This window comes from Temnothorax americanus, unplaced genomic scaffold (genome assembly GCF_048541705.1).
Source record: "Temnothorax americanus isolate GAGA-0224 unplaced genomic scaffold, ASM4854170v1 Scaffold124, whole genome shotgun sequence".
In the NCBI taxonomy this organism is placed as follows: Eukaryota; Metazoa; Arthropoda; class Insecta; order Hymenoptera; family Formicidae; genus Temnothorax; species Temnothorax americanus.
The window spans coordinates 154,672-180,588 of NW_027509258.1; the positions used below are offsets into that span (position 1 = coordinate 154,672).

At 39.7% G+C, this 25,917-nt stretch overlaps 2 protein-coding genes across 10 annotated transcripts; one reads left to right on the forward strand and one right to left on the reverse strand.

Annotated features, from left to right (window-relative positions):
- Window positions 1-1,229: 1,229 nt before the first annotated feature.
- Cora (erythrocyte membrane protein band 4.1 like coracle) lies at window positions 1,230-24,608 on the reverse strand. 5 transcript variants are annotated; one of them, XM_077399208.1, is made up of 15 exons: window positions 24,460-24,608; window positions 12,232-12,422; window positions 11,993-12,140; window positions 11,605-11,899; window positions 11,150-11,488; window positions 10,890-11,062; window positions 10,406-10,548; window positions 9,589-9,675; window positions 8,754-8,987; window positions 4,802-8,344; window positions 4,140-4,247; window positions 3,853-3,963; window positions 3,267-3,371; window positions 2,574-2,780; window positions 1,230-2,494 (listed from the first exon to the last, which is right to left on the reverse strand). In XM_077399208.1, the coding sequence occupies exons 2-15, from the start codon at window positions 12,388-12,390 to the stop codon at window positions 2,315-2,317; spliced, it is 5,832 nt and encodes a 1,943-aa protein (XP_077255334.1). In that variant the 5' UTR covers window positions 12,391-12,422; window positions 24,460-24,608; the 3' UTR covers window positions 1,230-2,314. The 5 variants fall into 5 exon arrangements, with proteins under 5 accessions (XP_077255334.1, XP_077255333.1, XP_077255335.1 ...); XM_077399207.1 differs by having other exon boundaries at window positions 23,966-24,608; XM_077399209.1 differs by lacking the exon at window positions 24,460-24,608 and adding an exon at window positions 22,785-22,926.
- Window positions 12,429-21,974, forward strand: LOC143893648 (uncharacterized). 5 transcript variants are annotated; one of them, XR_013255877.1, is made up of 5 exons: window positions 12,429-12,946; window positions 14,548-16,715; window positions 17,795-18,204; window positions 18,728-18,881; window positions 19,153-21,974. XR_013255877.1 is itself a non-coding variant. In XM_077399257.1 (5 exons), the coding sequence occupies exons 3-5, from the start codon at window positions 17,821-17,823 to the stop codon at window positions 19,171-19,173; spliced, it is 258 nt and encodes an 85-aa protein (XP_077255383.1). In that variant the 5' UTR covers window positions 14,217-16,715; window positions 16,804-16,952; window positions 17,795-17,820; the 3' UTR covers window positions 19,174-21,974. The 5 variants fall into 5 exon arrangements, 2 of the variants coding, with proteins under 2 accessions (XP_077255383.1, XP_077255382.1); XR_013255878.1 differs by lacking the exon at window positions 12,429-12,946 and having other exon boundaries at window positions 14,217-14,733; window positions 16,334-16,715; XM_077399257.1 differs by lacking the exon at window positions 12,429-12,946 and adding an exon at window positions 16,804-16,952 and having other exon boundaries at window positions 14,217-16,715; window positions 17,795-17,903.
- Window positions 24,609-25,917: the final 1,309 nt, after the last annotated feature.

Below are 25,917 nucleotides of genomic sequence, written 5' to 3' on the forward strand. Positions count from 1 at the left end.
AATCAATATATGTATATTTCGTGGCACACAGGCAACTCGCCATTTATCATATGTAACGTATAGAGAAAGCGACCAGTATTATAAAATTTCTTACGTAAATAGGCTGTGATTATCCTTTGCTCCTTATAATAAGATACAATGTTACTTTATTTTAAATAAAATCTAAAGAGAAATAGAGTCGAGAGTGGACTATGTCTTAAATAAAAAAAGAAATACTAAAATCAAGCATTCTATATATATATATATATAAAATAAATATTTTCTGTAGTCTGTAAAATAACAAAACAAAGCATTAGGCAAGAAACTATGAGAACAAAACTTCTTCCAAATTCTTAGAGATATTAATAATTTACATTTTACAAAAATGTAAATGTATAAAAAACAAGAACCCTTCCCTCGTTATAAAGTGTATTCGTATTTTTCATTTAAACGAAGCATTTATATAGTAATGTTATAATAATAGACAAAATTAAAAAATAGAATCTAAATACTATTTATATAATTAATAAAAAATAATACATTAAAGAACAAAAGTATAATCAAGCCTGCTGTTAAAATACGTACAATATATTCGTATATTGATCTTTCATTTAGAATAATTTGCGCAAACTAAAATGTAATATAAAATACACACAAAACTGCAAAATTAAAAAATGCACCATTCTTTTCAGTGGAAATTTGTGTCGGATTCATTTTATTTATTCAAATCGCAATGTGAATTGTAATGAACGTAAGTCACTAAACTAATAAAAAGTTCATGTAAAATTGTAGTTCTATAATTACATAAGCTACAGTTAAATTTAGACATATACGCTGACCAATGCATATCATTTGCTCTTGGTATAAAGTTTTATACATACATATATACATATATGAGCTTATTTGTATAATAATCATTATAGTAATTGAAATCTACATAGTTTCTGTCAATATCTCTCATAATTATTATATAGCTGCAGCATGAAAAATTATACAATACTATTACTAACAGAATTTCTGTATCCTTTCTAAAACATGACGTATTAACATTTTTTAGATATACGGAACCATGGCGATTTCAAATATTTCACAATTAGCAATATACATATATGTATGTATGTACGTATATATATTAATATGTAACACATATTCTGACTCTGTCACACAATGTTATGTAATAACCGTTTGGAAAGCAATTATCAATTTCACAGATAGTCAAACTATAATACATGTACTTTTTGCCGAGAAGCTTATCTTATTGCATTTAAGCATTACAACAAATAATATGTAGTATGGAGCTATTTTGCTTAATTATTACTCTTATAATCTTACTTTCTATCCATTCATCTTTGAGGAGCTTTTTTTAACGGATCGATAAAACTGTTATATATTTGTAACCCATTGCAACATATCTTACTTGCTTCTTTATACGAATATTATGAATCAGACTATTTTTTTTTTACTTACTGTTAACAACTCGTAATATATTATACTCAAAGATGAAAAAGAGAAAGTAACGAGCTTTCGTTAGAGGACAAAGGATTCCGATAAATCGAAGAGAATATGCTTTTAATATAGACTTGGTTGATTACATATAAATATTTCGACATTAGTATTTCAATTTGGAATATTTTGATATTATTTTACTGCAAAATTTTAAATAATTGTTGCATTGTATTGGTTACTTTGTATGACTGTAATTATTTCTCTTTTTATTGTTATGAAATACTCAATTATCAAAACTTTAAGTTGCAGGGCACCCCGTCTTTTATATATCTATATATGTATATATAATTATCGCCATAACTATGTATAAATAGTTTATCCATTTGCTTACATACATACATAGCTATGTATACATTATATAATATTTATTTATTTATGTTCTGGTGTATATAAATACACCTTAGCTATTTTAATATGAACACTGTAGTTTATAGTACGAGGTACCATTCTCTCTTTATTAAAAAGATTTCATTAATATTTCATTCCTTTCACCTATCAAACTCGATTTTCAATCGAGTTTAAGTTCGAATCATTGGGCAAGCCGTAATCAGAAATTTTCTCTCTTTGACCCTCTTAAAAGAAAAACTATAAAGCTTAATATTCCTTGCTTCATTTATAACTTCGTAAAATATTTAAAGACTTATCGACATTTTTATAGCATATTTCAGTCTGGTTCTTTTTATGACGCATTAAACAATGCATTCAATATATAGCATATACTGTAAATACCAATTTGTTTTCCTAGTCTCTAAGATTACGAATCGTTTTTGTTATTTATAGACCAAGAGTGCCCCCTTTTATGTATGTATGACGGACAATCCTCTACTAATTACTGCGCCGTTTGTTGCTGTATTTCTATCTTTTCCACTGTCATATCCGGATTCATAGCAGTGGCCTCTTGTATCGCTTCTGCCAAAGCTCGATCGTGATCAATCGGATCACCATCCGATTGTATTGTTATCTTTTGTTCCACTCGTGTCTCAACTACACCATCTTTCTCCGTTTTATACTGTGTGTAGAGCAAAAAAATATTAAATACAAAAATTATTGTAAACAATATTGATTTGGTTAGCATATAATGTACCAACCGTGATAGTTTCAACAGTACGGGTTTTACTGGATATAGTTTGTGTACTGACTATCTCTCCTGTGGCACTGTAGTTACCATCTTCACTTTCGAGAGCTACTTTTCTTGTTTCAGTTGCCACTACAGGTACCGTTGTTGTCGTCGTCACATTACTGTCCGGTTCTCCTGTATAAACGTGCTTCTCAGTTGCGATCACGGCTGGATCTCCCTGGATCAAGATTCAATAACATATCTTTTACTTAAGGGCTCTTTTATATAACATCAATGAAAGATAAAAATAACAAAGAAAGATATAAAATTAATAAGAAAAATAAGAATAATAGACAGTCCAGAAGATGAATCAATCTCACAAAACGATTTACCGAGATATATTTACATTTATGATATTACATCCTGCCTCTTCGATTATATATGTAAACCTCCGATAATTACGTAATTCGCTAAAGTTGCAAAATAGTTTTTTACGTGCATCTTTGCACATCGCAAAAAACAATATAAAATACATTTCTTTTAAATATTATGCGATATGAGCAAAAATATCTTAATGCAAATGCACCGCATTGGGTTAGCTGACAAGGCAAAATGCTAAAATTTTTTACGTGTACGAATACCTGTTCCCCGTTGTTCTAAATACGCATTATCTTCCGCTCCGTTTTAGTAGAAGAAAATTTTCGACCGTTACTCAATGGATTACCTGATAATATTGATTGTAGAAAGCTTGTTGGTCATCGTCAAGATCAATCGGTGTACCTGAATCTCCGCTGCTCGAACTCGATGTACTTAGCCTTCGTGAGAACAGCTACGCCATGCAACGTGTTAACCAAGCCGGCAAAATTATTTACACAAGAAACAAAAATAAAAAATAAACAATTCCGTATGAATATGAATAAATGATGCTAACTGAATTATTGTTAAATTAATATTACAATTATATTTTTAATCCATTTAATAATAATGATATAATGAATGATATTTTGCTGTAAGCATAATTTATGCATGTATAATATAATGAAGTGTTAAGATAATATGACTTTTTCAATTAAAAATCTTTACATAACATATTAATATTTGTATATGTAAAGTGATCTTTTATATGTGCTACATATGCGAAATGATCGTATGTATACAGCACAGTTACATGAAATGATATATACTTAAATGTAAAATAAGTTAGATCAAAATCCAAATAATATCCACGTAGCAATTTGCAAAAACGCTTACATGCTTCACCTATTAATTTAAAGCGTATTATCCTGAAAAAAAGTTACAATTGGCATTACCTGTTCGCCGGAAAGCACATGACTCGTGGTTCGAACCTCTTGTGTTACTACACGTTGTTCCTGTCTCGTAGCACTAGTCGCAGTTGTATGTGCTACAGTTTTTTCCTCTACCTAATGTAAAAAATAAATTATAGCAAATAATAATTTGGCAAAATTAAAGGAACAAAGAATATATGGAATGTATGAATATAAGTACAGTAGAACAATTTTTATTGTATGTAGCACAGGCTTTAAATAAATTCGCATTAATATGCTGCGAAGTGACGCTAATAATGCTCATTACAAACCTGACTTGTCTTCTGATTTTTTTCAAGATCCTCATGCATCGTAGCGGTACGTGTAGTGACAGCTGTCGCTGTCATGTACGGAGTTCTACCATCATCTGGTGCCTCTGCCTAAATACAACTACCATGTAACTAAGATCTCAAGATACATATAACTAATATAAGTAATATAAATAGTAATTAGAAAATTTAACGAGAGTGCGAATTAATGAATAAAATATGATCTCTATGCATTGTATCATATTTGATGACACAGAGTTTGCAAGAGAGAAAGAGAGACTTTGCCTCTATATATGATATAAAAAAATATAATTATGGAAAGATGGCAGATAACTGCGATTCAGCAATTCAAATTCTTCAAGAAGAGTACTCGATATGTAACTTCTTTACTAAACATTTATTGCAAAATTTTAAAGATTCCAACTATGCATAATTATCCTAAACAAATCTATCACTCAATATTTCATGCAATATATTTGAATAAATAAAAAGGAGCATTTTGTATTGAATAACAAAAAAAAATCATATAATTTATAATATAATTTATAAGCATGCAGGGTCTTGTTGTTCAGTATGATGTCTGATGTTACGTTAAACGTTCGACTATTGAAAGGATGAATCGTAACGTGTCTAATTTAGTCTTTTATTCTTTCCAAATGTATCACCTTGTTGACGTGAGTAGAGACCATAACTTGGCCTGTACCACCGGGTGTAAGATCCTCGATCTTTTCCTGAATATTCTGTGTCACACCTTCCTGATCCTTGACCACCGATTGCTTGGTTGTTGTTTTCACAATTGTCGGCATCAAAGCTGGAACCGCAGGTTTCTTTAATTTCGTCAGAGTGGATTTTGATGCCTCTTGTAAGTCCTTCAAAATCGTCTTGCTGTCCACTAACTGGCCGTTGTTTCCATATATCACACCGTCTTTCACGTACGATCCGTCCTCGTCGAAAAGTTCCTGATTGTACGGTTTTCCGAACTTGTCGTAAATCTTGCCGTCTTTAACGAAACCACCATCAGTTCCGAATGGTGCTCGTGCGACCGGTTTTCCATCCTTGTCACATACTAGTCCTCTATGTACCATTGTGATCGTGATAGTCGTAAAATGTTTATCGAGTGGTTTTCCAGTAGGCGCGCAAATTATTCCATCCTTGACGACATTTCCTTCGGCATCGAAGCTCGCCTGTTTCACCGGTTTTCCAGTTTTATCTACCACGACACCTTGTATAACTTTCAGACCTTCTGGCCCGAATGCCTCCTGCGTTAGTGGCTGACCATTCGCATCGTAAACCTTGCCGTTTTTGATGAAACTGCTTTCCGGTGGTAAATTTTCATGAGAGAGAGGTTTCCCATTGCGTCCATAAATCAAACCGTCTTTAATGAAATTACCATCTTGGCCGTAAGCGTTTTGGTTGAGGTATCTTCCCGCGTCATCGTAAATCCTGCCGTTTTTGACTACGCTGCCTTCGCTGTCAAAATTGCCATATCTTAATGGTTTCCCGTCATCACCGCAGACTAAGCCGTAACGGACGGATGTAACGGTGATGATGGTCTGTCTTTTGTTCAATGGCTTCCCGTTCGGTCCATACAGTAAACCATTTTGTATGGAACTGCCGTCGTTGCCGAACGTGCCGTGACTGAGCGGTTTTTTATCCTTTCCATAAACAATACCGTTTTCGATGAAATTACCTTCGGTACCAAACGCGGCGTGATTCAAGGGTTTTCCATCCTTTCCATATATCCTACCCTCCTCGATATAGCTGCCACCGGGTAATTCAGATCCCGCGTTCAGTAATTGGCCTCCCCAGCCGTATATAAGGCCATCTCGAATGTAACATCCATCTGGCTTAAACGCACCTTGCTTTAACAATTGTCGATTCTTGTCATAGACCACTCCATCTTGTATGTAACATCCGTCAGGTACCAACGAGGATAGATTTTTCGGATTTCCCTGATTATCCGCGATCTTTCCATTATTCACCGCTATATTGTCCGGGCCTTTATCATCTTGAGTCAAGGGCTTGCCGTCTCTACCTACGATAATGCCATTCCGAATGGTGTTGCCGTCGGGACCGAACACACCTTGCAACACGGTTCTGCCACCTTTACCGTAAACCAACCCGCCCGCGACATACGAACCATCGGATCCAAACGAATCTCTGCTCAAGGGCTTTCCCGAATAGTCGAATATTACACCATTGACGATAAAACTGTCTTCCGGTAAACCTGCGTTTAAGTTCAGTGGTTTACTGTCGCTACCATAAATAAGACCGTCCTTGATGTAACTACCGTCCGGTTTAAAGAACGAGAACTTTAGTAATTTGCCATCTCTGCTATATATCTTGCCGTCTTTAATAGCCGCACCTTCGGGCACCAACGAATCTTGATTGAGCGGCTTTCCATTCTTCGCGTGAATAATACCTTTCTTTATATAGCTTCCGTTCGAACCAAATAATTCATGTTTTACTGGTTTGCCATCTTTTCCTAGAATCGCACCGTCCTTCACTACAAATCCGTCAGGGCCGAGAGTAGCATTTGACAATACTGAACCGTCCGCGTTGCGTAATGTACCTTCTTTGATTACAAGATCATCGGGTTTAAAGAGACCTTGAGATAATGGCTTGTTGTTTCTGTTGTGCACTAAACCATCTTTGATGAAATGACCGTCGGCTATTAATGGAATTTGACTTAGAGCTCTGCCATCCTTTCCATGTATCACACCGTCTTTCACAAAGCTACCGTCGGATTTGTAATACGCGTGCTTAATGAGTTTGCCATCCTTGCCGACCACTTTGCCATCCTTCAAGTGAGCACCGGTCGGTAGCAAGGATCCTTGAGTCAAAAATTTTCCATCTTTCGAGTAAATTACGCCATCTTTCACGGCAGACCCATCGGAACTGAAAGACTCGTGTTTGATCAGTTTACCGTCTTTCGAATGAATTTTTCCCTCCGCGATGTAATGGCCCTCAGTACCTAACTTGCCTGTATTATGCGGTTTGCCGTCTCGTCCATGTATTAAGCCGTCGCAAACAAACGTGTCATCAGGTATAATCGCGATTTGATTCAAAGGCTTGCCTTCTTCGTTACATACTATACCGGCAACTATGTACTTTCCGTCTGCATTGTACGATCCCTGAGTCATAGGTTTAGATCCCGACGTAAATATGAGACCCTCTTTCACGTACGTTCCATCTGCACCTAATTCACAATGTTGAACCGGTTTGCCGTTCTTCAGTGATACCTTTCCCTCTTTGACCACTGCGTGATCCGGCCCGAGAAAAGACTGTTTCACCACTTCACCGTTAGGAGAATAAATAATTCCATTCTTTATCGAATTTCTATCTGTACCCAATATTTCCTGATGGAAAGGTTTGTTATCTTTCCCGGTAATTATGCCATTGCTAACATGAATTCCATGTGGTCCGAAGTCTGCCTTCTTCAGCAGTTTACTGTCTTTTCCACAAATCTTACCATCAATTATTTTGCTACCGTCTGGTCCGAGGTGGCTCTGATCCAGTGGTTTACCTTCTTTGGTATAAATCACACCTCCGATGATTCTCGAACCATCGGGAAGAGGCAGAATGTGATAATCTGGTTTGGATTCCACTGGTGCTGGTGGGATTACTACAGGTTGACCGATAGTATCTCCATGTTGACGTTCACTATCAATAAAAGCCGTTGTTTCGTTCTTTTCAATGCCTGCTTTCGCAGCATTCTTTTGCTGTTCTTTAAGGGCAGCAGACTCCACATAATTGAGCCCTGGTGTTTTCAATCCTGGTGCTTGTTTGTCCGCTTCTTTCGTTTTCCTCTTTTCCACAGATTCCGCTACTTTCTTTTCTTCTCCCGGAGCATAGTTAAATGCTAATCCCGTAGCCTTCCGACTAGCTGAAGTAGGCGATGGTTGATCCTGTACACCTGGCGATGCGGGTCGGTCTTCGTACGTAAAACCATGTGGAGTAAACGGCTTTCTTGTAGGCGAAGCTTCCGTTTCTTCGTAATCGTAAGGCTTCGTATAACCAGGAAGTTGAGAAGATTTTGTAGGATCTTGGATTTTATCTGCTTTTTTATCAACTTCTTTTCCCTGTTTTTCCAATGTAGAAATGTTTGATTCAACATCACTTTTGTCCGTGGATTCATCAAGTTCTTTGTTCTTTTTCTGTTTCTTATCCTTGTCCTTCTTGATAAACAGGAAACCGCCAACAGGACTCTTGGATAATACATAAAATACATGCGGTACAAAATACATGCTATATATGTAATATATGGAATATATATACCATACTTTTGTCACATTTAAATGAAACTAAGAATGTCTACATATTAATGTAACTTTATTATGTCTGCAAAAATATAAACTAATATTCGTGCAAACTTGAACTATGCGTATGTACGTACTCAATGGAAAAATAACTACACATTCAATGAAACATTCTTTTAACATCATTATTGAAATCTAACGGAATACTTATGGAATTATAATATTTTAAAATAATGGTAGTCATAAATGTTATTTATGAAAAGATACTTGAAATAATTTTTTCTAAACCATACATATACTTTATGTAAGATCATAAAAAGCAGCAACACGCGCGCGTACGACACAATATAAAGCTTACCTTAATTTTTTCCTTCTTTTCCTTATCCATTTTTTCAGGGGTTTCTTTATCCTTCTTTTTTAATTCTTTTTTAGACAGTGATTTATCATCAATATTGTCAAGATGAGCATTGTCATTAATCAGATCAGTATTGTTCAGATCATTGTGATTTTCCTTTTCGTTTTCGTTCTGTTTGTCCTTCTTCTTCTTTGATAAACCACCGGGCGGTAGGACAGCGATTCCTCCGACCGGTTTCTACAAGTAAATTTACCCAATCACACGTCGCTTCATGCAACAAGCATAAAGCCGCTACACTGCTAAAATAATACTAAAAACACGAAAACTACCATGTTTCAAGATACAATGCATGCTTTATGGATTACGGTCTGCGCTCTCAAAATATTTATGTTATAATTATCATTATTTATTGTGTTAAATCTGTTTTTGTTAATAATTTAACACAAAACTTTTGCTTAATCTAACACAATTTATAATGCTACACATTTAAACGGTATTCTTATTAAATCTAATAACAATCAGTCGCCATAAACTAGTTTCATATTTATGCCCAAATCTCATTGAAATTATCGACTTACAATAGTTAAAAAAATAATTCTCTAAGAGTTTTATTATCTACATGCTCACATTGCTAATATTGCTAAATGCTTAAATAGGTAACCAACATCCCACATTGAGGCGATGGCCGTATAAGTTTTACAAGAAATATAATTTAAGAAAAAAAATGTAGCAACATGCATTGGAAGAAACAAAACACCAAGTGGTCACATACAAAAAACAGCATTGAAAAATATATAGAATTAATTAAGGCAGAAGTGCTCCAGATAAAATTCTATACCTTTCTCCCACGATCTGCGTCATATTCCCCTTCCAGGCTACTGGTACTGCTAGCTGATGTTGTTCCGGCACTTGTTTTTCGTGTGAGCTATCGGTGTTAGTTATGTGTCAGTTAATAATAGGGACATCGACACTCCAAAGAAAAAAAAAATTTTAACTTGGGGGACTTCCTGGCGTATCTCTATGAAATTTTTACTAATGTATCGAATCCAATTTTATTTTTTTATATGTCAAAAATACGTGATGTAATAACTCTATATGTGTTGTATAATATAAATTGTCATGCTTTTGTTGCAACATTGGATCCGAATCTGTGTACAGTGTGCGTTGAAATTTATTGCGTAGGTAAGTCAATAAATATATTGCGCAAATCGATACAGATTTATCAATACAAGATTAATTAACAATTAACATTATAAACATGTAAAAAGTATAAATTTACTCTACTGACTCACCCACGCATTGATAGAGAACGTGAGCCAATTGGTGTTCCGCGACTTCTCTGATAGAAATTTTTGCAAAAATGTTATATGCATATATTTTATTGCATTTTTAATTCGTCGCGAAAATTATATTATATCGCACAAATCTTCATCATAAATTATCATTGTATTTTTTTTGTAATTAAAAGATTAGTTTGAAAGCGTAGACCGCAGACGGGAGTTAAAAGTTATGACATACATCGTTCATAAATTTTGCTGTCAGTCAAAAATCGGTTTCACGTTCGCATGACGAGAATTCATGCATACTCTAACATTCTAGCAGGTTATTTTAAATACAAAAAAAATGTTGTCCAACAAACGCACGAACGTTATTACCTTCTCTTTTTGCTTCTTGATTGGACTAGGCCGTCGGTCTATATGTTCTATATCATCAGGAAGCATTTCAGGCTCGTAGCTCATAGTATGCCGTTTGCTTGGTTCGGAACCGTATGTTTCAACTGGTTTAGGCCCACCTAATGCTGTACAAGGCAGTCACACTACTTCACATCTTAGTATAACACAGATTTAAAAATGTAATTATAAAAAGGCACTTGTGGTTTATAGCAAATATTTTAAAAATCTTTTGCAGATAGTGAAATAGTGTTTACAATAAATCGATAAAAAAACCATTCTAACAATAAAACTCATGCTTGCGCAAGCTTGTGTGTCCCCTAATGAAAAATTTTCAAATCAGACATACTTCTGAATAAATGTATGATGTTATAATTGTAGCAATTTAAATCTCCACTAAACCAGCATTATTATGTCACACATTCATATTTTAGAATATCATTTACAAATGGCAAAAAATCTTATTTACCATCCATGCTTCTGGATGTGAGTCGTCGGCCACTCAAAGATCTCTCAAATTGTGGAGGTTGCCTATCGATAGGAGTCTTTTTCGTTTCATAGTGAGTTCTTCCAGAATATCGAAAACGAGACCCTAGATGCGGAATTAATCCCACTTTCTTTACAGGCTCCGGACTCATAAGTCTGTGAAAAAAGAATTTTGCACGCGCGCGCATTTTATTAAGATGTATCGCAAATAAAAAAAAGTTACAAATTATAATTATTATTTACCTGAAGAAAGTATGATGCTCAACGCACACTTTCCATAACTTTTTCGCTGCTCTGTGATTCGCTAATTTGAATCCAATTGTAGATTCAAACTGTTCGAAATCGCCGGGTCTGATTTTAATGTAGAAATTATGCCTCTTGTAAGATATTTTCAATATCTTTGGCCAGGCAAACCTATTAATTCTTAAACGGTCCCTATAAACAAGAAGGCCCGAAGCGCATACACCTAACATTATATCAACGCCTTCCGAGTCTTTCGCGGGGTGAAGATCTACGCCATACATAGCTAATTTTTTCGCATTTTCGAGATAATGTAATTCTGCTTCGGCGGGTGTTTGGCCTCTAAAAGATGACGAAAAAAATCGATGTTGTTACTTGATTAAACAATCGATACATTTTTCTTTTCTTCATCATAAAAATCAAAAGAGTAAAATCGTTTGCGTAAAAACAAAACTAACTTATGCGTTTTATGCAGATCCATTACTTTCTCGATTAATTCGGGCGTTTGGTTAGGAGCAAATTTAAAATCTTTCAAATATGTCCTTCCATGTTCCTCAGGATCATAATCTCCAACTTCTGATTGAACGAGATAGGAGCCCAGGAGAGCGTGTGTCACAAAGGAACAAAGTAAACGCCCTGTAATAATATCGTTTCTGATCTGTAGGCATAATTGATAACGCGTGATATCTTCGTGCAATTGAGCTGGATCCGGTGGGTAGAACTTTACTTCGAAATTAAACTTCCATGGTTCAGCTGAAAACATACGTTAATTTTAGAAGGCATTTCTCGGCACATACTATTACATTTGTCATTTATACAATGGTAATTTCATGACGGTTTCCATACTTTTTATGAATTTCGTGATCCTTTTATGAAGATCCAACCAATTGCGAGGATCGTGTCTGTCTTCGTAGATAAGACCAAAGTAATCTTTCTCCAGCAGATTCATACTTTGACAAATCATATCGAGAAGTTCTTGGCCTCTCGCCTTCCTCTGCAACCAGATATTTAACATTTCTCAACCTCAAGTAAATTAAATATAGTTTAACTTGTACACGCATAGACTAAACTTTTCGACAACTTACATCGATGTAGAAATCCTTTACAGTACCGTCGAGGAGGGTAACTTTGGCAAGAGCCATCTTTCCCCTGCTAACCGGGCTCTTCGTGGGCGAATTCGTCCCGGTCCCATTCTCCGCCGTTGCTTCCGCTGGAGCATTAGCGGTCTTCTGTTCTTCCGGCATGTTTTCGCTCTATTCTTATATATTATATATACCTAGAATCAAAAAGATCACTCGGTCTAATGTTGAAACGAGAACTGAACAACATTTATGTATATTTCGTAATTTGGATTTGTTGACGAGGGAATTATCCTGAATCACACGAAAGCAATAGACTTCGGTTCTCCGCTCTCGCGTTGCGAAAGAAGAATCGTTGCCCTGGAAAATTTCAAGATATCGAAATATATGTCTGGCTCTAAAGTTAGCGAAAAAGAACGCGTATGCGGCACACGCATGACTTATCTCGATGTTGTCGACAGAAAAGGTCGCGTGTAGCGATGCATATGTATATATATCTCGTTATAGATCCCGTCTAGACTACCTGTGAGGGTGTCACGCGGTAAAATAATCAATATTTCCCGAGGGCTCGCAAGTCCAAGTCTCTCGCGGTGCGCGCGCCAGTCGCGATTTCGGTATTAATGAAGAACGAAGACGTTGCTCGAGGGTTCGTCGAACCTCGAGTGTGCAGGGTGAGCATCCTTGAACTTCGCAAGTGCGACGAATAGAGTGACAAGGGTATGTACGTATCGATTGCGTATAGGCATCATTCGTTCATAGATAAAAGTAACCTGTAACTCTCTATGTATAACCCGTTTGCCTTACATAAATATATTATATAAAAGGTAAAAAAAGAGAATAATGACAAAAGAGAGATAGACGTTGACAAAAGAATCTACGGCTGTAACATTACCATAGATAACGTTTATCTTTTTCTGCAATGCGGACGTTTGTCTCATTCCTCTGATAAGTTAATATTTATATAGAAATTTTTAAATAACAGGAAACTTGAGAGGAAGAATTACGATAGAGCGCATTGTCAATTCCGCCGAAAAGATAACATGTCATGTAAAATAGTGATGTCATAATAGTTGTAAATTTTGCAGACGAGTTGACGCGCGTCGCGTACAGGTGTGTTTTTACTGCGAGTCCGTTCACCCCTGTTCAGAATTACAGATCATGCGTAAGTATGCGCGCCCGAATCATCAAAGCTTTCCATCTTCCGAGAAACGACGCTCTTGACACAGCTGTCGACGAGATTTCTCGATCGGACCAAAATGTACGAAGACATTCGAAATCTATATCGAGGCCATCCTTCGGAATTTTGATTCGGAAATTGAAATACCATTCAAATCGATTCGTCCGCTCGCAAGAAAGAGGGAGGGAACGTATTAGTGTATTTTATGCGCTATGTATACGAAAGATGTAACGCGTAATCTACCAATACTCGTAGAGAAAGATTTTAAGGCAAATATTCTGCGCAAAAAAGAGTTCTAAAGCGTTAAGAGCAGCGACCCTGACCGACACGCTCCGTAGAATGCAGAATTTGCCTGCATCGAGTTGCCCGCAACTCGAGTCGAGCGTAATCGTGCATGGCCTCGTTCGCGCGCGACAGCATTCGACAAACAGTAATTCAGACACATACGTGCGCGGAATCAGTGCCGCACAAAACGATAGTCGTCACTCGTCAACATTCCGGAGCTCCCGGAGGGAGCTTTAACAGCGTCGTGAACCGAGGCTAATAAGAGTTAGGCCAACCAAGTTTGATGAGGAAACAGCAGACTTGACGATACAGTCTAATGAAATTTACGCGCTTTCGAGGACAAGGAGATTTAAGGGGAGGAAAAAAGATAAGGAAATATCGATAATCGCCGCAAGCCTCTCGTTGATTAGATAAACGTAACAGCTCTACACTATTTTTACTATACTCTATAGTGATTCGGCGATCGAGTAAACGCGATTAATAAGCGCTCACGAGTCAACGTGATAAAAAGCACTTAAATAAAAATAGCACATTGAAAAAAAGGAGAAAGGTACATGGTCTTCATTAGCAATTTTAAACAAGCTTATGACTCGCTCTATTGAATATACGCGCCGATAAATCTGCCGCCGCGTGCATCATATTTGTAGGGTGTTTTTATAATGGTCTAAGAATCGTAATTAATTCGGCGCGCAAGGTTCATCGCGATTGCTATTTAATTTTCGTTGCACAATCTCGCGATTCTCGCCCCGTAATCTCCCGTCTCGGCAAAGTTAACGAAATTCGTTCTGTATATGCGTTTTACTCGAGTTTACGTAATCAGAGAAAAAATAGCCACAGTTTCGATTGTATGTTATTTGCAGCTGAAGAGACAATTAGGCAAACGGAAATCACGCGACTCCCGTCGAAAAATATTTGTGAATCGTGACGAATCCGGACGAGGCCTTTCTCAGCCAGACGACCGGTGTGCGAATTCGACGAGAGGAAAGAAGTGCCGTCATCGCTGGAAGCGGGTGGCCTTTACACATGCTCTTTACTGGATTGATGAGGTAATACTGGCGATTACTTTTGTCGCGATGATGACGCGGCGGCGGCGGCGGCGGCAACGACGACGAAGGATCGCACGTACATTATTCTACTCGATGGAAACCGGTATATTTCGTGGACACACGCGAATTTATCTCATATGTCTCCTCTAACGATCTACTAACAAATTTATCTCGTAACGTATCTCCAACGTATGGGCACTTGCTCGCATTTTTACGATATCTTCTGGTAATATTATCAGCAGATAGCATCTCCATTAATATACGTATATGTTATATTATATATACAATTTACGCAAAATAAATCAAGACTCACTTCAGCAATTAATTCTTTCAGCAAAAATTTGAGATTATTGGAATTGCATTATTCTTAGGTAAAAATTTCAAATTTTAAAGATCGCGGTTTCTTAATTTTCAATGTAAATCAGCTTGATAAGTCTTAAATTAAAACTTGATTATTTGTAAATAATTTTATACATATTTTGTAAAAACTGCAGTTCTTCAATTCTTTCACATCTTATTCCAAAATGTCAAGGAAAAAATTCATTTTATAAAAATAAAAGAATATAAAGTTTTGCCTTATACCGTCAATTAGAAGAAATTCGCTGCTCGTGTCTGACGAAGCATAAATTCTTTCATTAAAACGATGTCGCCGAGAGACATGCACGGAAGCTGACGAGGATCAGACCGAGAGAAGCGCATTGTGCGTGTGCGCGTAGGCGTGTGTCAGGGATCACGCGACCGACCCCTCTCGTTCACAATCAGCCCTTTGACACACACGTCTGAACCTGAAACCCACGCGATACACAGTGGAACGAGATCCGAAAAAAGCTCAGCTTAATTTTAGGTTCAAAACTCAATTCTGATTTCTACATTTTTAGTGCGAAATATTGCATATTTTTACTTATGTATCAAGCATAAATAAAAATCTTATTAAATTGTGATTAACAAGTACATTTTTTGTTTAAATATTAAATTAGTTACATATCGGTAATTTGAAATCATATTGCAAAACAATTAACTTGTATAAAGTACAATAGTATATACGTACGTCATATACGCTTATATGAAGATAATCTCGAATAAATTCATATATATTGAAAGTAGCAAGGTGAAAATGATGATACTTAATCACCTGGGATATGAATCTCGAAGCAAGATATGTAAAAGACCATTTTTTTTACCAAGCTTTTTCGAATTCTATCCCGCTGTGCGACGACTCACAAAAGAGGAGCCTGGAGACGAAAAGAAGATTTAAAGAGCCGGCCTCGTGGGGGCAGCGGAAAAAGAGGGTCTGGGTCTTTCATAAGGCCCTTTAAAATTTAAAGGGCGAAATGAGAGCCCGACCGGCTTACCGCCGTTATCTCGGAAGTGACCGATTCAACCTTACCCTAGCTAGTTTTCTCTAAAAACCCTTCTTCACAAACCTTTTTTAAACTCACCATCTGGCAACATCTGGATCGTCTTTCCCGAATTGAGAGACAGAAATGAGTTTTTTAATCGCTCCTATACCTTCCACAATTATTTCATTCGAACAATTGACATTCTAACGTCAGACGTAAACGCAATTGTATTCCCACGATACAAGAAGCAAACATTGCAGGAAATGATCGCAGTCGCGACACAAGGGCGACGCGGAAGGGTTCGACGAAAGGGTGAAATTACTGGAGGGTGGCCGACAATAACGACTTCTGCGAAACGTGCTTTACAACCTTACAACGCGACCCTGCCGACTGATAGCAACGGGAAGATAAGAGTGCTCAAGTACACAGCCGCGACATAGTGAGACGCGCTTCTAGTGCGATTTCCTTTTTCATTAAAGAGACGAAGAGAGAAATATATCGGTACATTGCGATCGATACCGTCAGACAGAGATAGACGATAGACTTGAGAAGATCGAGAAATAAAATAAAAACACGAAAGTAATAGAGACCGTGCAGATCGATCGCAAAAGAAGCAGGAATGAAAAAGAAAGGAAAACACGCGTAAGTATAAATAATGTTCGTCGATCAAAAGACATAATATCTACCGAGTGTCTTACACAAAACTAAATATATACGCCCTCCTTTTCAGTCATGGACATGGATTTGAAAAAACCTTACCCTTATCGCGTCTCGGGCTCGCGGAAGGAATTCCACGCTTTTTCATCGACCAACCCTTTCCTTTCGCACGAAACAAACTTGTCTCCTTACAATGCGATTTTCAAGTCTACGGCGTATTCTGTAAGGGAGAAAATGTCGGGGGTAGTAAAAACATATAAACGTTTCTTTGAATCGCGAAATTAAAACATGAAAGAGATACTAAATGATTCCTGATGTCGATTATTTCAATTTCAGTCGGATCAGATAATCGTGCTATATAAATAAATGTATTTTTTATAATAAATTCCGATTCTCAAAATGCTTTTATATTCTTTTTATATCTTTTTTATTAGAGAAAGAAAAAGCAAGCTTAACGTCTTTTATAACTTAGAAATCTGATGGTCTTATCACGTTATCGATGAACGTAATCCGGTAACGTTTGCGTGTCACAAATATATTTCGATAAAATAGCGATATCAAATTATTCGCAAAATATAATAGATATAACTTTGCGACATTAACCCAGTTTTTTTTTCCAAGTATAGTTTATAACGTAAGAAAAAGTATTCGTGTCGAACGAATATCTCGCATCGCGTATCTTCGTATTGAACAGAAGACCTTCCGTTTTAGGAATTCGCGTGCACATCGTTGCACGCGCAGAACATATTTGATCGATAAGTTTGACTATTTTAACCAAAGCGTATACGCCGAAATTAGAAAAGATATAAAGAAGTACTTATAACAGCTACAAGTACTTGTAACAACTTAGATACCGCTAAGAAAACTATAAAGAAATATTAATAATGTTAAAAAATAATTGGACTCTCGGTAAACTTATATAAAAAAATATTTAAATAAATATATATATATATATATTCTCGTTTAAAAAATATTTAAATATATTATTTAAATGAGACATATACGAGAAAAATCGATCAAATTTTTATCGTTTTCTACTATATATATTTTTTTAATTGTTACAGATAGCGAAGTTAAAGACGGTTAACACATGGCCTCGTGCGTTTTAGCCTTGGATACCGTTGCTGATAAATCAAGCATGTTTTTCTTAGACGTGCCGTGGCGAAACGTTAGGTACTGGGTATATTTTTATGTGAATTTCCGCGCGCGTAAAATGGACGCGTGGATTAAAAAACGAAGAGACTATAACGAGGAAAAACGTACGATACAGTACACCGATCACGTTACACGCAAGCACGCATGACTCACATCGAAGAGATACGTACGTGCGTGCGTATGACGCGTAATTTATAATAATTACGAGGGCGTTCCCATATCGTATCGACGTTCGACGAGAGCCGAGAGCATTATTGCGGAGAATGTGCTTCATCCTGCAACGTAACGGATTGCTGCATAGTCTCACGAATATTACAACGTAATATGACAGAATTGTTTGTCATACATTTTTAATTCTCACATTTGTCGAGCAAAATTCGGCTTCAAATTCTTCGATAAATTCATAGATAAAATAGTTTATTAGTGTTTATGTTACGAAATATAGCCTGTGTCCTTCGACACTTGGTTGATTTCTGTCGAATATTAATGACGATCTAAAAGCTCATTTACGTCACTTTTTATGTTTATGATTAATTCATCGTCATATAATTTACTTTACTACCGCCTTTCGCAGATGTCTCGCGTTCAAGAAAAGATAAGATATATTCTTTATCTATTACCTCATAGTCCACACCTAAGATTTTACAGATGGAAAAAATTAACGCTAGCACAAATCTTAAAACTTTGAGCAGCGGTTATCGCGTCGCGGTTTTTTTTTGTCACATCCGAGCTGCCTTCCTTCGGGATGCATTTATCTGATTTTTCCCGCGTTGCGCAGATCTATGAAAACTGCCAAGCGGTAAAAGAAAACGTTTCGCATCCCTGATTTTACGCTCTTTCAGTGGAAACGAAAGTGCGAGATCGCCACGCACTATGAAGATGCGAGTCATGAGTCGAGAGTCAATGGCAAAAAAAATGGAAGAAACCGCCGAGCGCTGGGAGAACCGCGGCCCAAGAGCACGACGGGGTTTTGCATCAGCCGGTGAAGTGCGTAAGGTAAGGTACAAATTAAACGTGCCACGAGTCCATGACAGAAAAGTAAATCTTAATAATAGATATAGGTTTTCTTTTTATGCGCGAGTAATTTTTCGAACTTCTTAGGCTTCTTCGCGTGACGATGAGAAATACAGAAACGCAAAGTTAGTTCGAAGAATCTAGAATTTATAATTAGATCTATCTTATGTTATCAATATTGTATAAATTATATATATATTACAATATTTACAAGATTGTTAACATATAAATTTTACTACTGCATTTTTTCCAGGTGAGAAATTCACAGATTTAATTTAAACGAGATAATTTCTAAGTATAAGAGTTGGAAAAATAAATGTAATGCATAGAATATATAAGATGTATGCCATAACGAAGAAGAGGGATACGTTGGTAAGAGAAGAAAACGTAACTCTGTACAAGGGTCACCATCATCGGTGCAAATTCATTGTGCAGTCGGTAGTCACTGTTGTAGACAGTGCCACGTAATAAACGTGACCACGCCTTATCGACGTTCACCTTCCAGGTATCTGAGTCTGGATGGACGTCTCATCGTCACCATTTCCGCCGGAGGTGCTTGTCACAGTTACCGTGATTAATTAAACTCGAATGGCATACTTAACGAATTAATAAATTATAAATCGTCTCACTCAGTGAAAGAATACAATATAATAGAAATAGAATAGAATAAAGAAATCTAAGATATCCGTCCAACGCAAAGCAACTCAACGCTTTGTTAATGCATTAAAATCTGATTCCAACATTATCAATTTGATTTCCCATTTAATTAAAAAAAATAATAATAATAATAATAATAATAATAATACGTTTAATGCCAGCAGATTGTAGCGAACAACGTCAAGTTCCCGTTCTAACAGACCCAGATTTCTCGTCAAAATAATGCAAGAGTTCACTGAACTGTACGCTATGCTAATCACAGTGATTACGTCGCACAACGTTAAATGTCGCGTAACTTGACTTTGTTCCCGAGTAACTATATTTTAACAGATTTAAGACATATTCTTGTCCGTCAAATCTCGTCGTGGATAAAAGCAATTTAAAAACGAAACGAAGAATAAACGATCTGCGATTTTGCAGTATCGCTGGAACGCATACGACCATAAAGCACGATGCCACAGCAATTTGGCTCAAAATGTAGTCGACAAAGATCGTATCGATAATTCGACAATATGCACCGGCGATGGCGGTTATTATCGCATTAAGCGCGCATAGCGCGATACGGTAATATATTGCCGAAGCGAACCCACCCGCGATATACCGCGCAAAACTATGAACAGTTATTTCGAAACTCTAAAAACAGGGTGCTAGACCGCTAGCTGTACCGAGGTCTTGTCAACGTATATTACCATATACTATCGCAATCGAATAATTACGGTATCTTCATTACGCATTGCCGAGCACCCACGCTCGCCACGGAGAACCGTTGGATCCCAGCGTGGCGTAAACGATATTACTGGAGCGTTCGTGTGACAATTGTGTATTATTCAATCGGGCCATTCCGTACGTATGTATGTACGGTATCACCGAGCGAATAGTCGTGCGCCCGATTCCCGTCTTCCTCTCAGCCGCGATATCAGATTCCTTTCAATTCAAACGACGTCACCGTATTCGCACACGTTCGCATCTGGAGAGCCGCCGCTACCGACAATACGACAACGACAACGACAACGCGACAACAACGCGATGCGAGCCGGCGCGGGAAGAAGTACTCGTGTGTACGACGCGAGCATTCATCTTGATCGCCGAAGGTACAAGGCGTACGAATGACTCGCCCACGCGAGATGCACCGATAACGGCCGAAAAGCATGGTAAATGAATTCTCCTCGGTGCTCTTTTTACGTCGCGATCGATTCCGCGAATGCACGCCGAGAAACTCGAGAGACGACTGGTCATTAATAATTTTAGTGTTTTTACTAAACGAAATCTATCGCTTTACCAACGCGATAAGAAACATGTTGATCAATTAAACGGCGATTAAGTGGTCGCAGCATTGAATTCTAAGAATGCGCGTTGACGATTCACGACAGTGAAAGTGATCGCGCGTTCTTTGGGGGAACGGATTGGAAAGTTTTCCCGTTTAGAAGAGTGTCTTTCGAGTCGTAATAAAAAATGTACACGATTGGGACATGGGAATCTACCTGAAACGAGGCATTAATCCAAGTGACACATCGGTGACAACGATAACACGTGGACGCACTCGTATATCCGAACAATGCGAAAAAGGTCTAGAAAACTCGACGTTATACCGTTCGCTTCCGGCTGCTCCCTCGGCGCGAACACCTGCACGCGTCGATGCGCGCACCACGCGCACACGCGTGTACGTTCGCGATCTTGTGACACGAGTACCGGTAGCCGGCAGTCTCGCGGACGACATAACGGCAATATCGCGACGTCCTGGCGAAAACTGTGTCGAGATTTACGAATTGACGCGTGACTATCTTCAACGCGAATCATGGATCGTCAGAAAAGATAAACGGAATTAAAATTCAACGTCCTTACGGGTAGACGGAGCATCCGATCAAAATTTGTTGAAAATTCCCGGAAAAGATTCGAGTAAAGTTAAAGCACGTTTTTAAACAGAAATTTGTTTACGAATTTTATATCGGTTGATCTTTTCGGTTCTTCTTTCCCGGCGGAAATAAGAATTAAAATAAAAACAACAACGCACGAACATTGCTCGCGAAATAAAGTATTTAAAGAGACACGTTCGATAAAAATCTTTGAAATTCCGATAAAATTTTCAGAGAACTCGAGGTTTTTCCAGATAACGAATATTCCGATATAAACCTCGTTAACTTTCCGTCAATCTGCATAAATATGATCGCGCAACATCTCTCGGTAGAAGCCGGAAGAAAGACGGCCGATATCGTACGCGCAGCTTGAACTTGTCGTCGAAGTGACGCGTCTTTCGAAAATAGTGCTCCGCGGCAAAACGCATAATTGACCCAATTGAACCGGTAGATGTTTATGGAGAGAAAGAGACGACCAGGCACCAGCTTCTCTCGCCAAGGTTAGTCACTACGTCCCGCATTCCGCGGAAACTTGGAATCGTGCGCAGAACTAATATGGCATCTCGTCGTTCCACTTACGTTTGGATCAACGGTTTACCAACGAGAGACGATGGCCCGGAAATATCTTGAACGTGGCGGGCGAAGGGCGAATTCAATCTTACCAAAGATCGATCGCGCAACGCGTGCGCGATTTTAATTTCTTATCTCGTGCAACTTTCAGTTTCCAATTATACAAAGATCCCGTTCACGGCTAACCGGTGCACGTCCGCATCTTATCGAGAAGCGAAGATTACGAGGAAGGCCGCGACACTCGTCGTCGAGTAAAGCGATCCGGACATGTATATTAGAGGCATATCAGGCGCATCGCGCTCAAAGAGCGGCATTTATATGCGCCGTGTGGAAAGTATCGAACGCGCGTGGCACACTATCGAGAAGCATTTTTGTCCTCTCGGGGTCGATCGCCGAAACCGGCGGTACCGGTGAAACGGCCGGAAACTGGAGGCAGCTCGACGTCGCCGCTTCGCGCGAGGGAATCGAGGCGAGAACCGACCGAGGTATCGTCGGAGTCGCACGAGCCTTCAACTAAACCCAGAAACGATCGGAAATTGCTAGAAATTACAAGAACGAGAGAGAACTTGAAAGCTGTAACTCTTTCCCGATCGAGCAAGACCCTCGATACGACATTTCCGTACGAGTGTCTCGCAACGGGGAGAATCTATCGGGAATAACCATTTATAGCCGCGGCAGGTTTAAAACAAAAGCGCGCGATACTTTTTCCTGGCTTACAAGATTCGCGTCGCGAGCCAACGAGCGGCGATCGCCTCGTCGGTCCGTGCTCGTGCGTCGCAAGACTCGCAAGTCGTAAAGAACGTACCGTCGAAGATCGGTTCTCTCGCGAAGCTCCAGTCGCAAAAGTGGCTGGGGATCTCTCGACTTCCGGCACAGTCTCGGACACACGCTCGTAACTCGTGGCTCCCGCGCGATAGCTCGTTTCGACGCAGATCGCTGGAAACGAACGTTCGCGAACGCGATATTTGAAACTCGCGACGAGAGGTTTTACTCGGGGACTCGGCCTTCGCGCGTCGTCGCGTCGCTGCCGCTCACACTCACGCTCGCGCGCTATCCTTCCCGTCGGGACACCCGGTATACGCGCGATATCCCCGTAACCGATCCGTACCGTCGACGCTCGATACCCGTCCCGGCCTCTCACGTACGCCGCGCTTCCTTTTGTCACATACACGCGTGACTGTCACGCATTACCCTACCGCACGCGTGTCGCGCGTGGCTTGGCTTGGCTCGGCACGGCATAGAAAACAACGCGATCAACCGAGGGACCAGCCTTCCCCCGTGGTCGTTACTCGCGAGAAAATATTGCCGAACGAATATTCATCGCGTATCGCGCGTCACAGTTGAAAAGACGTTGGAAAGGCGTCGGTACAACGATAATTCGAAGGTTGCGCACCCAACGAACGTTCAAGCTCGCTCGGTCGCTCGCTCGCTCGGACAGATCGATGCATCCCGCCGGCGCCGGGTTTGCCCGCCCGCCGCTCCGCTCGCAATAGTTTTCGCACCCCACGTTTCAGCGGTTTCCCCTCGCGCGAAACGCAGTCGTCCGGAATCGCACGTCTATTCCAAGTTCGAAGGTGAGGGATTTCGAGGCAGCGAGGGTCGAAATAAATGTCGTCGACGCGGAAAGAGAGCGAGCGCTCGCTGCTCGGCGTCCAAGATGGAACGGTCGCTCGGTCGAGAGCCGCGCGTTTAAATCTATAATACATTCGCTGTTTAGCGGGGCGATTTTACACAGTCGGATATCGCGCAGACCGATAACGCGGTAGGTGCTCGACGACTACGTTGTCGTCTACGCGCGCGTTAACGAACGCGCGGCGTATCGCGTCCGTACCGTCCGTAGGTGGATCGGTTCAGTTTACGCGTCACAAAAATACTACCTGGTTGAATCGTTCCGGGTCTCGCTTACCGATACGTCTGAAAATCGTCGACCGTCGTTAGACGCGCGGCGCGCGATCGGGCGGTTCCCGCGGGACGCGGGACACTTACCTGCGACAGACGAGAGCAGCAGCAGCCTCTCCACCACCTTGGCGCGCGACGCGACGCACCAGCGCGGCGAACACGGACACGGACGATCGGCCTCGGGGCCTCGGCCGCGGCGGGAGCGGGCGGAACGGGGCTTGGTTCGCTCGGTTCTCTGTCTCTCCGAGTCCGAGCCGAAGCGAGAGACGGACGACCCAGCACCCAGCTGCACCGTGGCGTAGCGCGTATAAACAACTCTCTTCCTCTCTCCAGTCCGACGGGTCCTCCGGATCACGAAACGACGCCGTACGGGACGGGGGCCACGGCCCTTGTTGCCCGCGCCATTTTCAAATACTTAGTCCCCGAATAGAGCGGCGATATCGAGAACGCGCGTATCGCGCGCGAGTGACGCGACGGCGACGCGGACGGCGGACGGCGGACGCCGCCCCGGACGCGCCTCGCCTCGGACTCTCGGACAGATTCGTCGTCACTCGCTCTCTTTCTCCTCGCTTCCTACCTACCTAACCCTACCGTCTATTTATCACCGTGCGCGAAATCGCGCGTGACGACGAGCGGATCTCGCCAGTCGCCCGACGGAGCAACGTTACTACGCCGAATACCACCGCGGCACTGCCCACTGCCCTCAACGTTCCCGTGTTCCTACGCGCCCGCCGTCATGGCCGACCGCGCGATGGAAAAGCGGAGTTTCTCTCGTGACGCAATCGGACAAGCACGCCGAAGCACGCCCCGCCCCGGCCCCGCTCCGTCAGGCGGCGCCGCCGCCGCACGATCGACAACGCGGGAATCGCGGGCGTGCCTTTTTATCCGTGGTGCACGGCACGTATGAGGCATTATCGAGGGTCGATAAATGCATCGATGCATACATATTTCAAATATACCATATATAGCGCGATCTTTACAATTTTGTCCAAGTTGTCGAACGCATGGCAGATTTCTCTTCCCCGCAACAAAAAATTTTGCATTACTTTTTACTTTCTTATATCCTCAGATTTGGCTCGTGCCGACCTCGTTTCCACAAACGTTGATTACAACCAACGACAATGATGAAAGATGAAAGATACGAATAAAAGATATATAAATAAAGAACTTGAGGCCATCGCGCGCGCACACAAAATGCATAGCTTAGCATAAGCGTAGCACAAGACCGCTGAACCACGGAGCATCCGGCGTAAAGTCGCTATATTGCGTTATACGTAAGATGCTCCGTGGTCCAGCGGTCTTACGCTATATGCTTTATAGACCCGTCGTCTCAGTTCGCTTTTGTCATAAATGAGAGCGCATTTAGCATATAGTTTACGTTAGACGTACATACACTGTAATGTGCAGACACGTTGAAAAATGTCCTATGAATAAAATACTTTTTATCGCACAAATGAAGGTCAATGCTTCATCGCTTCATCGATAAGGAGTACATCATTTTCTCATTTTTAATAATATATGGATATTATGCGACGCGATATGCAACTATTTAAAGCATACTTAGTTATATATATTAGTCATTGAAAAATATTGAAAAAAATTATTCTATCGCGCACCACGCGGCGCAGTTTTTTTACGGTTTAAAAAAGCACGTATATTATAAGTGACAAAGTTAAATATATTTATGCACGTTTTTAAATGTATATATATTCTTACAACGCGGTCTGTAACTTACTGTTATTTTTTGTAAAGTTTATACTTAAAAATGATGTAAAGCCGAGAGAGAGAAGGAAGAAGAAAAAAAAGAAGAAAAATTATCAGAGACAAAATTCATAAACTTTAATATTTTTACCTCATCCGTGTAACGTTGACCTTTAGTTTATCATCTGGTTGAGAACGTGCCTTTTGAGCGTCAAATATATACCGGAGCTTACAGATTTATTTATTAAACATTGAGCAGATAATCTCTCTCTCTGCTCTTTTTTTGCGACGCGTGAAGAATAATCTCTTGGTGCTGCATTTTCACGTAAATAAAAATA